The sequence below is a fragment of the Exophiala spinifera genome (assembly GCF_000836115.1).
Source record: "Exophiala spinifera strain CBS 89968 unplaced genomic scaffold supercont1.2, whole genome shotgun sequence".
NCBI lineage: Eukaryota > Fungi > Ascomycota > Eurotiomycetes > Chaetothyriales > Herpotrichiellaceae > Exophiala > Exophiala spinifera.
Window position 1 is genome coordinate 235422 of NW_015622514.1, and position 13331 is coordinate 248752.

Genomic DNA, 13331 nt, shown 5'->3' on the forward strand with positions numbered 1-13331 from the left:
GTTGAGTCGTCCAACGGGAAGACTTTCCCCATAAAATCGCCTTATACAACGGACCTAGTAGCTGAAGGTACAATCCATCATATTCCTGCATATTCCTCCTGCCCCTGCCACACCCCCAGTCCCACAGACTCCCTTCTTGGGTCAGCGAGAGGCGCGACGTTGCCATCATCTTGATGAAGACAAGTACGTTACATACTAACAAATCGACGTTCATCAACAGTACACGAAGCCAGTGAAGAGGACACCGACGCTGCTGTTGCCGCTGCAAAGGCGGCATTTCCGGCATGGGCTGCGCTGGCCCCCGACGAACGCGGAGTGTATTTGAAGAAGCTGGCGGCTCTACTGCACGCGAGCCATAAGGAGCTGTCAGAGCTCGAGGCCATGTCCATGGGTCGTCCGGTATCGACGTATTTTGACAACCATGCCTGCGCGAGTACATTCGAGCACTACGCCGAGGCAGGCTACGAGGTGCAAGGAGTCAGCAGTCTCAACACGCCGGGATTTGTCAATATGACTTTCAAGCAGCCGTACGGGGTGGTTGCTGCGATTATCCCGTGGAATCTTCCTTTGGTGTTTTTCGGAAACAAGGTTGCCCCGGCACTTGCAGCTGGCAATACTGTGGTCCTGAAGAGCAGTGAAAAGGCTCCGTTGTCGGTAAGTTCAGACGCCATACATGTTGCTTTCATCACCACCACCACGCACCGTGCAGCAAACGTCGTTGCGTTGAAGAAAGGCTTTGGCTAACAACCCTTTTCTCAGTCTGCATACGTTGCGACACTCGTGGAGAAAGCTGGGTTCCCTCCTGGTGTCCTCAACGTGATTTCCGGCCACGGCCAAACGTCCGGCGCTATTCTTTCGTCGCACATGGATGTCCGAGCTCTCAGTTTCACTGGCTCGTGCCGGACCGGCCGGCTTATCCAGACTGCAGCTGCGAAATCCAACCTGAAGAATGTGATCCTGGAGCTAGGTGGAAAGTCACCCGCCGTTGTTTTCGGGGATTGTGACCTTGACGCCGCAGTAGCCGATACCCAAAACAGCATCCAATGGAACAGTGGCCAAGTCTGCATGGCAAACAGTCGAGTCTATGTCGAAGAGAGCATCGCAGACCAGTTTGTGGAACGTTTCAAAGCAAAAGTTGCTACTATCTCGGCTGGCGACCCTCTGGATCCGGCAACGACCCACGGACCCCAGGCTGATGCCGCACAGTGGGACACGGTGCAAAAGTACCTTGACATTGGGAAAAAGTCTGGAGACCTTGCATTGGGCGGCACAACCAATGTCGCCGGCTTATCGGATGCGGCGACGAAGGGCTATTTTATCGAACCGAGTGTTTTCCTCAGGACCCCCGAAGACGCAGTCATAATGAAGGAAGAGATTTTCGGCCCTGTTGTGAACATCAACACTTTCAAGACAGAGGAGGAGGTCATTGCCAAGGCGAATGACAGCGAGTTTGGCCTGTATGCAGCCGTCTACACCAAAGACATCAACAGGGCCATGCGTTTTGCGAAGGCCTTGGAAGCTGGAACAGTCGGAGTCAATTGCACAAGTCCGACCGTCGCCAAAGACATGCCATTTGGAGGATATAAGAGCAGCGGCACTGGAAGAGAAGGTCTTGGGCACAGTCTCAATAACTTTTTAGAGACTAAGACAGTGCTGATTAAGATAGGTCAATAGCAGAAGGTATACATCATCATTATTGTCGTAAAAATCGTTGCATCATTGGCGTCGTTGTTCTTGCCGGTACATAATATCTCTCAATTGCGATTCTGCAGTCACCACGCGCTCATTTCGACCCTGTCTCCAGGAAAAGAGTCTGGAAATGTCCTCTGTTGGTATCAATGACCAAAGCCGATCAAGAAATGTCCGTCGTGTGAGTGAGGGTGGCAGCGGCGAATCGCCCAACAGCTCATTTTCATCATAGCCGTAGAGCGTATAGGTGTGAACGTCCCCCGACAATGGAGATGGGGTTAGTACGGTTCCGGAATCTGCTCCTGGAGAGACATAGGTCTCGGAGACAACCGGATTCGTACTTCTTGACAAAGATTGAACGTCTTGACTTTGACGTAGCTGGTTTGGTAGTAGGCGTCGAGATGACTGTGCCGCTGCAGCTGTGGTGGCCCGGTCATGGACTTGGCCGGCAGCATATGCGATCTCAGGCGACGAAGGGTTACCGTTAAAAGTGGACAGAGGCCGAGAACTGCGTTGTCCCACAGCATCAGACATGCCACTCCTGCTGCGCTGATGTACTTGCATCCTCTCCAAGAGTCCGAATGCGAAAGAGCCTGTTTGACTGTCCGCTACGAGACTTGCGTCGTCTGCTAGAATGAGCACATCGTCTGCGGAAGCCAATATTTCGTTGCTCGCGCTAGCTTCTGCCACAACTTGCAGTTGGTTCTGAGCAGCTCTGATCTCACCCTGAGGAGGCAAATGATTTTCATGTTCGTCGGCCAGAACGAGTCTGCTCCTCCCCAGGATTTCAGAGATTGCGTTGACGTCGTCTTCGACCTCCTCGTGAACTGCGGCCAAAATCCCTCGGATGCTGTACTCATGAATTGCAGGCAATTCGCGGTCTTTGCTCATGTTCTCTTTGAGTTTCTTGGGCCGAGTTTCAGGGTGGATTTGAATAGAGGCACTGGCAGAATGGACGCGAACGAGGACCGGTTGAGAAGGAATGGTGGTGGTGCTCTGGCCCCCCACAGACCTGGTTTTGGCATTTCTGGACAAGCTGGATCGTGAGACGTTGAGTTGCTGGATATGTAGAAAGGGTGAGACATTGCTATTGTCGCCGCGCAGGTAGCTCGAGGTTTGCGGAAGAGACCTTGGTTGCGCCTGGCGTGAAGGCGAGGTCAGAAAGGCCCATTGCCCAGCAAAGCGGCCCGATGAAGACGTGTCCGTTCGACTGTCCATGGCTTAGGAGAAACAACACATCTGTCGACAGGAATGTTGGTTGGAAGTATGCCCAATGAAGGGGAATGGACATGGGAGATCGCGCCAGATATTCATGGCCTGCGCTGGCGGTGGCTAGGATCGACTCTGGCGCTCACAGATTGGTGAGCATGCCGGTGAAGCGCAGAGGGGACGCTGGCATGAAGAACTGTGCGTCTCCCACAGGGATGGAGGACACGGATATGAATTCAAGACGAGTACTAAGGTAGTTTACTGCCTGCGCAGATACTGTGGAGTTGGAGTTGTGCAAAACCGCAGCTGGGGCTCAGTGGGCGCAGGGCAGAGCCAGTTGGCGCCGCCTCATTCGACAACTCGAGGTGTTTGGTCAAGGCAACCCAAGGTCTCAAGGGAGATACGAGAGCAACCTCTGCCAAAGTCAACCACTCTTCTACGGCTCATTAAGCTCTTTGACAAGCTTCGTCGGCCTGTGCTTGACTTGAAGAGAGTCTGGAATGGGCTTCCACACTCCTCCTCCATCCGGCAACGTCCCCCACTTGGCCATGCGGTGGCTTCACTACAAAATGAGGACTTGGAAGAACAATAGCTTCCCGCCAGTGGGCGCTTGCTTTTGCTTTCTGTGGTCTGGAATACCAGGCTCGGTCGGCACGGGATCGATTGACTGGTTCAGGCATCGTCCTATCAGTGGATTTGGCCGAACGACCTGGTTCGCCCTCCTCCTCCCGCCATGAGTGCTACCGGACTCGGACCAGGAACAACTAGTGAGGCTTCGGAAAGCTTCGTCCATTCTGTCGTCATATCTCTGACCGCAAACCCTAGCAAACTTCTGGCAATGGAACCCTGCACGTCGCCTGCGCTGGAAGCTTTCTGCAAGGTCCCAGGTACAAAAGCATGGCTCCAGCTAGATGGAGCTCCCAAAGTCATGCTCTGAATCATCCTCCGGACGAGCTATAGGTATTTCTTCCCCTTCCAGCTACCAACCTGCAGCGAAGCGAACATGAGGCTGTCCTTCGCTTTGTTTGCCGTCCTGCCGGCTCTGTCAAGAGCGTCGCCTTTTGCGCGGCAGCGTCGGCAGTCATCCGGCTCCTCTTCTTCTGAGCCTCTCCTCGACATCAACGTGATTCAGTCGTACTGGGGTCAGATCACTCCTTACGCGGACAATGCTGAGAATTTCTTCGGCGTCAATGCGACGGGTCTACCAGACGGTTGTCAAGTCGAGCAAGCCCATCTGCTTCAGCGTCATGGCTCCCGTTTCCCCACTAGCTACTTTGACGACGGCATCAACAACGAGGACTTTGCTGCCAAGGTGTACAACTGGACACTGGAAAACTCGACCGAGGAGTTTACTGGCCCGCTCGGCTTCTTGAACTCGTACGAGTACCAGATGGGCGAAGGCCTTCTGGTTGGGACCGGAGCCGTGCAGCTGTTCCAGTCCGGCGTCACCTTCTGGGAGCGTTATGGCCGAGTTCTCTACAACGCTACCGTTGGCCAGGTAGCATACAATGCAAGTTTCCCGAATGGGACGGCAAGACCTAAACCAGTGCTGCGCACGACATCTCAGTCCCGGATCGAGAACACGCAGATCAATTGGGCCCTGGGATTCTTTGGGACCTCTTTCACGGACACACCCAACCCAACACTGGCGAATGCCACCAGTCCCTTCAGTCTGGTCGTCATTCCCGAAGGCGGAACCGAGAACAACACGCTGGCCTCGTACGATAGTTGTTTCAACGACTACAACCTGCCGGAGGGTTATATTGGGGACCTCGACCTGATGTTTGAATATCTTCCCATCTACCTTGCGGACGCCACCGACCGCCTTTCTCAGTATGTGCCGTCTGGGTTCAATCTTACCGTCAACGACACATATGCCATGCAGTAAGTAAACGGTTTACCGCACCCCTGTTGTAGGTCGGACTGCAGCACTGACACGGTCTCTTCCAGGAGCATCTGTGCTTACGAGACCAACTATCTGGGCAGGAGCGACTTCTGCGGCTTGTTCACCGAAGATGAATGGGCTGGTTTTGAGAGCACTCTCGACCAAGAATACTACTATGACTATTCGTACGGTAATCCCACCGGCCGTGCTCAGGGCATAGGCTACCTGCAGGAACTCCTGGCAAGGCTGCAGCACCAGTACATCACAGTCTCCAATTCAAGCGTCAACAGCAGTATCACCAACAACTCGCGGGATTTCCCTCTGGACCAAAAGTTCTACGCCGACTTTTCGCACGACGACATCATCATTTCCGTCCTGACTGCCGCTTCTCTGGACTACCTGCGCGACCCGCCCAGTTTGACCGACTATCCTCCGGACCCTCAGCGACACTTCATCCTCTCCCACCTGACACCCTTTGCGGCGCGCCTGGTCACAGAGGTTGTAGGTTGCACCTCCGGCAATCCTTCTCCCCAGAACACCACCAGGACACAGTATTACCCAGGCCAGTATGGATACGAGCCCAGCGATGCCACCTACAAGTTTGTCCGAATGCGCCTCAACAATGGCATTCTTCCCCTGTCCTCCATACGCGGTGGATACTGCGGGAACCGAACAGATGGACTGTGTCCTCTCGAGGCATTCATTCAAAGCCAAGAGTCGAGTTATGAGCTGAGCAACTATCAGTACGCCTGCTTCGGGAATTACACGATTGACTGGCCAAACAATGGCACCGACTACGACGGCACGATTTTCAGCGGCAGCGCCTCCGGTCGCCGTTGATCGAGTTCTCCGTTTTGAAGGAGGCCAGAGTCGGTCCGTACAAATCTACCCCATGCTGTCGAGGGCTTCCCAGTGACAATATGAATATAATACGTACATAATAGTAGAGTCATTCCTTGCTCGACATAGTTCCAGGCCCTAATATAAATCTGGTGCGCCCCGATAGACTATAAATGTCCCTTTGCATCGTACAACTTGCCATTTCCTGTCCACAAGAATGGACGCGACAGTGGGAATTTCACAGCTTGATCCTTGCGGCGTGAGCCATAGTAGTTGGCCTTTGACAGGGGGGGCCCCATTTACTCCGCTGCCGACGCTCATAACGCATCCAGCCTTGTGCCTGGCTGGACAAAACCTCCGACAAGATTGCCTCGCTCTACTTCTGATACCATCTCGATCTCCTTGGTCTGCATGGCACTATACTTCTTGGTGGCCGCCAGGAGGAGAAACAGGGGGGAAGTACCGGCAATGGCTGCAACTGCGTATCTCCTTCAGAAAGCATTGCCAGGTCGAATGGCAATTGAAGTGGTCGATGGCGAGTCTGTATGACTGCCAGGAGACCGATATCGCGTATAGAGCAGCGTGCTTCTGTGGTGACAGATACACCAAAGGTACAGTCTGTCGCCCGAGCGCAGAAGATCTACCCCTTGCCCAATCGATCTTGCGGAGTCATGAAACTATACTCAGAGTCTGCATGCTCTTCAAGTGTCACGGAATCGAGCCAGGCGCAGGCATCTGAGTATCCACACCCCGCACCGCCCGGTCGACATCTGTAGCAAATCGAGCGAATATCGGACAAAGACCGCACTGTCGATATCGCTCAACGAGCTCCGTGGGCAGTTCTCGAACAGGACCGTCCGAGTCCGCACCCTGGGTGGCGCTCTGGTCTGGATTGCTGCCTTCTACCAAGGCACCGAACCCAGTATCGATTGGCACCGAACCAAGAAACGGCACATGAGACTCTCTAGCCATGATTTCTCCACCGCCCTTGCTGAAGACGTTGCTGATCTCTCCGCAACAGGGACACATGTAGCCAGCCATGTTTTCAATCACCCCCAGTACAGGGACCTGGGTCTTGACACAGAAGTTGAGCTCCTTCCTCACATCCGCTGTCGATATTGCTTGCGGCGTGGTCACGACCACCGCGCCTGCGAGCCTAGGCTGGTTGCCGGCGTGTAGAGATGATCCGTTCCCGTTCGAGTATTGAACAGGCTGCGACTCCGCAGCAAGTTTATGCAGCTCTTCTACTATGGCTATATGTTCGTCACTTGTGCCGGGCGGAGTGTCGATGAGGAGATAGTCGGTGTTTGGCGGCCACAGTGCGTCCGACACAAATTGTCTGATCATCGCGGTTTTTTTGGGCCCACGCCAAATCACGGCCGAGGAGCGAGAGGGTAGGAGGAAGGCAAGAGACAGGGCATGGAGGGATCCACGCTTCGACGGGGACGAGGGTTGTGAATCGCCGGTTTCTGGCGTCTGCTCGTAGCTGGCATCGTGCACCTTGACGGGCAGCCATCCGCCGGGGGCCTGGGTCACCTTCTTGTCTTCGAGGTTCAGTAGACGGGGTATACTAGGGCCGGTGAGATCTATATCGAGAATCCCGACGTTGTGGCCTTGTAATGTGAGTGACAGGGCAAGTTGGAGTGTGACGCTGGATTTTCCAACGCCGCCTTTACCGGAGAGGACGAGCACGACGTGCTTGATGTTTTCCAAGCCCATGATGGGAGATGGTCTGTCACTCTATTGCAATCCAGAGAAGTTAAGAAATCAGTCCCGGTACGTTTCCAGCAACTTTTTGTTGCATGCAAATGGTACGAGTATTGCTAAGCAGCAGCGGCGTCGTCCGCCGATGATGGCGTATCAGAGCCGCGAGCGAAATATTTTCGGCAGCCTTGCCACAAACGGCCGCAGCCTTGTCGCGGGGGTGGCGCGACAAGGCATTACGAGTACGAGTGTGAGTACAGACGATAGGTCATGCATGCTCAGGGCACAGGAGCGACTGGTGGCAACTCTCAAGGTCGCAGAACACCCGTTAGTCGTAGAGCAATGAACGATCACCGATCTTTACTGGATAGTTTTCCTTGTTTACTTGGTGTAGCCGTGCGGAGCACTTGCATCCGCATTGTAGCGCGAAAAAGACCGATCCCGATCTTGGAGGCACCAAAGCAAAAGATTTTTGCTGCTCATCGACGATCCGTCATTGCTGCGAGCCATAAGTTCCCCGAGAACGGCAATTGGTCAGCCTCGCTCGCTTCAAGCGCGCCAGTCTCTTTGTAGTCTAGCTTGGGCCGCTTAGCCACTAGACCTCACCAGCCACGGCGCCACTTCACTAAAACATCCGTCACACACTGTCCTACTCTCGTGCCCAAAACCTCAATCGACTGTTGATTTTGCTTGCTCAACGCTTTCAACAGAGAAACATCCAGGACCAGGATTTTTCTACTGCTCCCTCGCATCTCGAATACTGCAGGTATTCTACTAAGGCCCATTTCGGCTGCCCTGCAACACCCATCGACTCGCACCCTCTCCGAACGGAGTGAAATTTTCTCCTGAGGTAATTTCCTCACGCACCGAGCTTCACACAGTCGCAGGTCTGGCAAACCCACCCATTCCAGCCCTGGCGATCATATCAAGGCTATAACACCCATCAAGCTCCTCGTAGCAGCTTTATGAGCCCAAAGGATCTGCTACGGTACCTGTCTAAGCCTGCAAAGTTGGTCTTCCGCGCAACTGCCCGCAGCCACCGTGACTAACAACGCCGCAGGCCTCGATAACACCAGTTCCTCGCAAGAACAACTTACCCATCCCGATCCTGACTGATCTACAAAACACTTGCACACAAGTGCCCACCGCCCCTCTTATCGGTACCGAGACAGGTATCGACGTCTGATCCAAAAGAGACGACAAATACTGCCCACAATTCCGTTCGTGCAGGAGATCTTCTTCCTCCTCACCTCCTTCCGGCCTCCCTAACGACCCTTCGGAAGGGAATTTAATATCACACCGAGCATTGCTGCTGGCAAAAGCCAGCCTCACTCTCTCCCACAGATTAGTGGGCCTTCTCTTCTCAGGCGGACACCGCATTGTTCGTCTGGGCGGCAGATAGTGCTTCACTGACTCTTGAGATCAGTGTTTCCTGACATCTAGCCTCCTACCGACCGTCCTCTCGAATCGACTCCGTCCGTGTGGTCGATAGGGATATGGTACATATTGGGATCCCCCCGCATTATACCACTTCACCATCGAGCTTTAGTCATAGTACATCTTTGACTATCAATCGTGAAGTTGCGCTAGATCTTGATTCTAGCAATGCATTCGAAGGTCAGCCAGGTCAACCTCCCTATCCTGCGGATCCACTGACCCTTTTGCAGGCCCCGAGAAGCTTTTAGAAGTATGGTTCAGTCCATCTGCCCATGCTCTCCATCGCTGTTCTGAGCCCACTGGCCTCAAGGCGGTTCCTGCTGAGATCTGGAAGTCCATGCTTGACTTGGTCAACTGCAAGGTCCTGTCGATCGTTGAGTCCGAAGATGTCGACGCCTATCTCCTTTCGGAATCGAGCATGTTCGTTTTCCCACACAAGCTCATTTTGAAAACATGTGGCACCACCACGTTGCTTTGTGGTCTCCCACGTATTTTGGAGATAGCGACTCTCTTCGGTGGCTTCGCACGCTCCACTGCACCGCCTTCGCGCGGCATTGCCGTTGCGGCTCCTCCGTATCGCGTCTTTTACAGCCGCAAGAACTACCTCTTTCCCGATCGACAACGGGGCCCTCACCGCAGTTGGCGCGACGAGGTGTATGCCCTCGACAAGCTTTTCGTGGGAGGAAGTGCCTACATGATCGGCAAGATGAACGGCGAGCATTGGTATCTCTACTTGACCGAGCCGTATACCATGTTGACACCACCGGCAAGCCCACAGAGCATGGATAGTCCAGGAACCGAGACCAAAGTTCTGGACTTGCCAACTTCGCTCACGGTTGATCGCGGTGCCAGGGTCTGCGAGGGAGAAGACGAGACTCTTGAAGTTCTCATGACTGATCTGGACGAAGAGAATGCTAAGCAATTCTACCTCGACCATGCGAGTGCGGTCGCAGAAGATCAGTGGAGGGGATCTCAACCGAGTCAAGATGATCATGTTGACGTCTTCAGCAACGCCTCTTCTGACGGCGATTTATCGATGAAGGAGGAACCGTATCCTGCTGAGCTTACAACCGAGGGCCATGCTCTTGGCACCGTTGTCTCAGAAGCCTGCGGCCTGTCTGATGTTTACCCGTCTCACAAGTACCCAGACGCCCGTGTGGACGCTTACCTGTTCACTCCCTGCGGCTTCTCGGCCAACGGTGTCATCCCAGCACCTCCTGGCGAAACAGGTACCCATTACTTCACTGTGCACGTCACCCCGGAGCCAATCTGCTCCTATGCCTCATTCGAGACTAACGTTCCCGTTGGGCAAAAGGGGCGGGAGACAACCGACATCATCCAGCACGTGGTGGACATTTTCAAGCCTGGGCGTTTCAGCGTCACCCTCTTCGAAGCCAAGACCAATTACGAAGAACAGAGCTGCGCTGGCAAGGACGAGCTGGCCGAGATCAGGATGTTCGAACGCAAGGTGGCCCGCCGCAATGCGAAGATGGACACGATCAAGGGCTATCGTCGTGTCGACCGCATTGTTCATGACCTTGACGGCTACGACTTGGTCTTTCGTTACTACGAGCGTCACGACTGGAAGGGAGGTGCGCCACGCATTGGAGAGCGAGGCTTTTGAGTGAAGGTGCGCTTTGTGGTTGCTGTAATTGCTGCCTCTAGCCACAGCACGTGGACACTGGCCATCCGTCATCGCTTCGTGCGCGATGCGATGCTCGTGTATGTCGGATTCTGTCTGTTGTTTTTCCACATGTGTTCTTGCTCACGCGCAGGATTGCTTTTCGATTTTTGTCAGAAAGGCAACCCATCCAATCCTTAGCTACTGGCTTAATCAAATATGCGCGTCTTATTCAAACTACAGTCCCTTTCCGCTACCCATGTGTTGTTCAAATTTACAAGATTAATTCCCGGCACATGCTCCCGGGCCAAATCCGTCCATCTCTTTAACATGACGTCGTCTGGGGCCGTCACATCGTATATGTATAACATACCTGTTGTAAGCTACGTCTAGGAATCCAGGGGCGACTGGTCCCAGTGAGCCTTGTACCTGTGTACCTGTGAAGGCTGATGAGGCATCTGTAACCTTTAGCCAAGACCTCTCACAACCACAAGAATATCCGACATCAAATGAGGCTGAGGGCTGAGGGCTGAGGACTAGCTTCTTGTCACTGTGCTTTGGGAACAAGTTTGCTGAATTACTTTTAAGCTATACCAGGAACTTAATATCTCGCCATTGTGCAATTCGTGCATGTCATCGCTATACGGGATCCTTTTGCCCATCAACCGACGTACCATATGGACATTGCCGGTCTCATTTTCGGGGTTATTGGGGTGGTGAAACCACTTGCAGAGACCGCGGTCAGTCTTTGTGAAGTTTCCCAGTCCGTTTCTCATTTTGGATCTGATCTCAACGCGCTCCGGTAAGTATTGTTAGTTAGCTAGTGCCAACCTGCAATCTCGGCCGTCGATGCGGTCTCGAATCACGTAAAACACACGCATGTCTGCTCACGTCTCCCTACAGGGTCAGGGTCGCGGTCGCCCAGCGACAGACGAGTACCTTTGAGGCGATACTCCTGAAAGAGAAGCGATTCAACTGGCTTTCGGGGTCGCTGTTCCAAGAGCTGAGTCCGTCCCAGCAGCAAGAATTTTACGATCTTTTCCAGGGGTTGAAGCAAAGTCTCATCCTGTTCGTCGAGCAAGCCAAGGCATGTGGGATTGGGATCGCTCCGCGGCCGGTGGTCAAGAGACTGGCCGGGGCTGACGTCCAGATCATCGACGGCACCGAGCGGGCCGGTGTCTATCAGAAATCGGCGTCGGTGGGGCAGAAGCTCTCGTGGTCGGTCAAGGATAAAAAGGCCATGACGGGCCTCGTCGAGGATATCGAGCACTGGACGAGCCTTCTCCGGCTGACGATCCAGGACCTGTTGTCCAGTTTCCCAGGGTTTAGGGAGCTATCCCGACTCGACGACCTTGGGAGGAGTCTCGATGAGCAGGCGTCGGATCTGAAGCTGGCGCTGGCCGTAAGACGGATCTTTGTGACGAAGCCGGCGGACCTCGCGGAGCCAGCTGTTCTAATCACAAACAGCGACATTGCCGTCGTCTCGACGTGCGGTGGCGGCGGAAGCAGCACGCTCGGCGTGTTCACCCCGGATCAATCGGACATCTATATCGAGACCAAGCTCTTTGCCACACAAGTCGGCGCGGCGGAGGACCAGAGACGTCTGGCCAAGGTCAAACAACTCGCTACTCTGCTCAAGCATGCAACGGAGCCTCACCTCCGCGTCCTCAACGCCCGCGGCTACAGCTACGATCCTCTCGGTCAATGTGCCAGCATCATCTACACCATTCCCGGCACGCTGGCACCCCGCCCCGTGAGCCTGCACCAGCTGTATGCCATGAAGCTCCGCGAGGCGAGACCGCCGCTCGAGACTCGATTCCAGTTGGCTGTCGCTCTTGTCGAGGTGCTGTTCTCCCTCCACAGTCTCGGCTGGGTGCACAAGAGCTTCAGCAGCCTCAACATCCTGTTCTTCCCCCGCAAGTCCCAGTCCCAGTCGCAGTCCGCGTCGTGGCGGCCAACGGTGGTTGGTGACCGTACCCGTTCCCATTCCCATGGCCATGATGGCCATGGTCACGACCATGGCCGTAACCCGCGCCGAGGGGATCAAGACCAAGGAACCGAAAACACGTCGATCCGTCAGCTGCTACGACACGCCGAGATGAAGCTGGTTGGATTTGAGCTTGCGAGACCCGAGGCCGAACAATCGTCACTGTCTCCGAATGCCGGCGACGGCGACCGACTGGCCTATTTCTACCGTCATCCTACGCGATGGCGTGCTCCCACGGAGAGTTTCACCGCATTACATGATTTATACTGTGAGTAAGTCCAGAAGTCGTCCAGTTTCGGATTTTCTTTTTTTTTTTTTCAATATTGAGGTATTGAGATGTTGATGTCAATTTATCCACGAAATGTTGGATATCATTATTGTTGATGAGGATGATGATGCACTCACTAAAAACCCGAGACCAACACTACCTACCAACATCAATCAATGGGAGTAGGGGACAGTGACCCCGGTGGGGGCAAGTTTTCAGAAGTCTGTCTGACTTGGACTATCCATCAGCACTAGGTGCCGTCCTGCTTGAAATCGGATTGTGGCAACGACTCGATCATCTCCTCCTGGGCCAGGGGGACCGCCACCGCACCGGCCGCACCCGCACGGATCATGACCCGGGGCAGGTGAAGGAGGTACTCCTTCAGCACGCGACCCGCCGACTCCCGTACACAATGGGATCCAAGTACGCAGCCGTCGTCTGTGCCTTCCTCAAGGGCCGCTTCGAAGAAGGTCTGGACGATAGCAGTGACACCGACACCCCCACCGGCGCCGATGGCCCCTTTTCCGATTCGGCAACGTGGTGGGCCGTCGCCGACCCGAGCCATGTATCAAATCGGGTTTTGGTGTTGAAAGAATTACACAAAGCGTCGAACTGCTTGTGACCACTACGAGAACCACTGTCATACCAAAAATTCTCTACTGTCGGCTTAGGCTTGATTTCATGCGATAGG

The 13331-nt window shown here is 54.3% G+C and overlaps 6 protein-coding genes across 6 annotated transcripts; 4 read left to right on the forward strand and 2 right to left on the reverse strand.

Moving 5' to 3' along the window:
- Positions 1 to 173: 173 nt before the first annotated feature.
- PV08_02355 (uncharacterized protein) lies at positions 174 to 1674 on the forward strand (the record flags this gene model as incomplete). Its single annotated transcript, XM_016376714.1, has 3 exons — positions 174 to 183; positions 221 to 654; positions 760 to 1674. 3 exons carry the CDS (start codon positions 174 to 176, stop codon positions 1672 to 1674), a joined length of 1359 nt encoding a protein of 452 aa, XP_016238284.1.
- Positions 1675 to 1716: 42 nt separating this feature from the next.
- Positions 1717 to 2907, reverse strand: PV08_02356 (uncharacterized protein; the record flags this gene model as incomplete). The annotated part of the gene is made up of 1 exon (XM_016376715.1): positions 1717 to 2907. The coding sequence occupies one exon, from the start codon at positions 2905 to 2907 to the stop codon at positions 1717 to 1719; it is 1191 nt and encodes a 396-aa protein (XP_016238285.1).
- Positions 2908 to 3901: 994 nt separating this feature from the next.
- PV08_02357 (uncharacterized protein) lies at positions 3902 to 5623 on the forward strand (the record flags this gene model as incomplete). The annotated part of the gene is made up of 2 exons (XM_016376716.1): positions 3902 to 4782; positions 4849 to 5623. 2 exons carry the CDS (start codon positions 3902 to 3904, stop codon positions 5621 to 5623), a joined length of 1656 nt encoding a protein of 551 aa, XP_016238286.1.
- A 708-nt stretch (positions 5624 to 6331) lies between these two features.
- On the reverse strand, positions 6332 to 7342 carry PV08_02358 (uncharacterized protein; the record flags this gene model as incomplete). Its single annotated transcript, XM_016376717.1, has 1 exon — positions 6332 to 7342. One exon carries the CDS (start codon positions 7340 to 7342, stop codon positions 6332 to 6334), a length of 1011 nt encoding a protein of 336 aa, XP_016238287.1.
- A 1481-nt stretch (positions 7343 to 8823) lies between these two features.
- On the forward strand, positions 8824 to 10388 carry PV08_02359 (S-adenosylmethionine decarboxylase proenzyme; the record flags this gene model as incomplete). Its single annotated transcript, XM_016376718.1, has 2 exons — positions 8824 to 8944; positions 8995 to 10388. The coding sequence occupies 2 exons, from the start codon at positions 8824 to 8826 to the stop codon at positions 10386 to 10388; spliced, it is 1515 nt and encodes a 504-aa protein (XP_016238288.1).
- Positions 10389 to 11062: 674 nt separating this feature from the next.
- PV08_02360 (uncharacterized protein) lies at positions 11063 to 13262 on the forward strand (the record flags this gene model as incomplete). The annotated part of the gene is made up of 3 exons (XM_016376719.1): positions 11063 to 11187; positions 11289 to 12640; positions 12889 to 13262. 3 exons carry the CDS (start codon positions 11063 to 11065, stop codon positions 13260 to 13262), a joined length of 1851 nt encoding a protein of 616 aa, XP_016238289.1.
- Between the last annotated feature and the right edge of the window lie 69 nt (positions 13263 to 13331).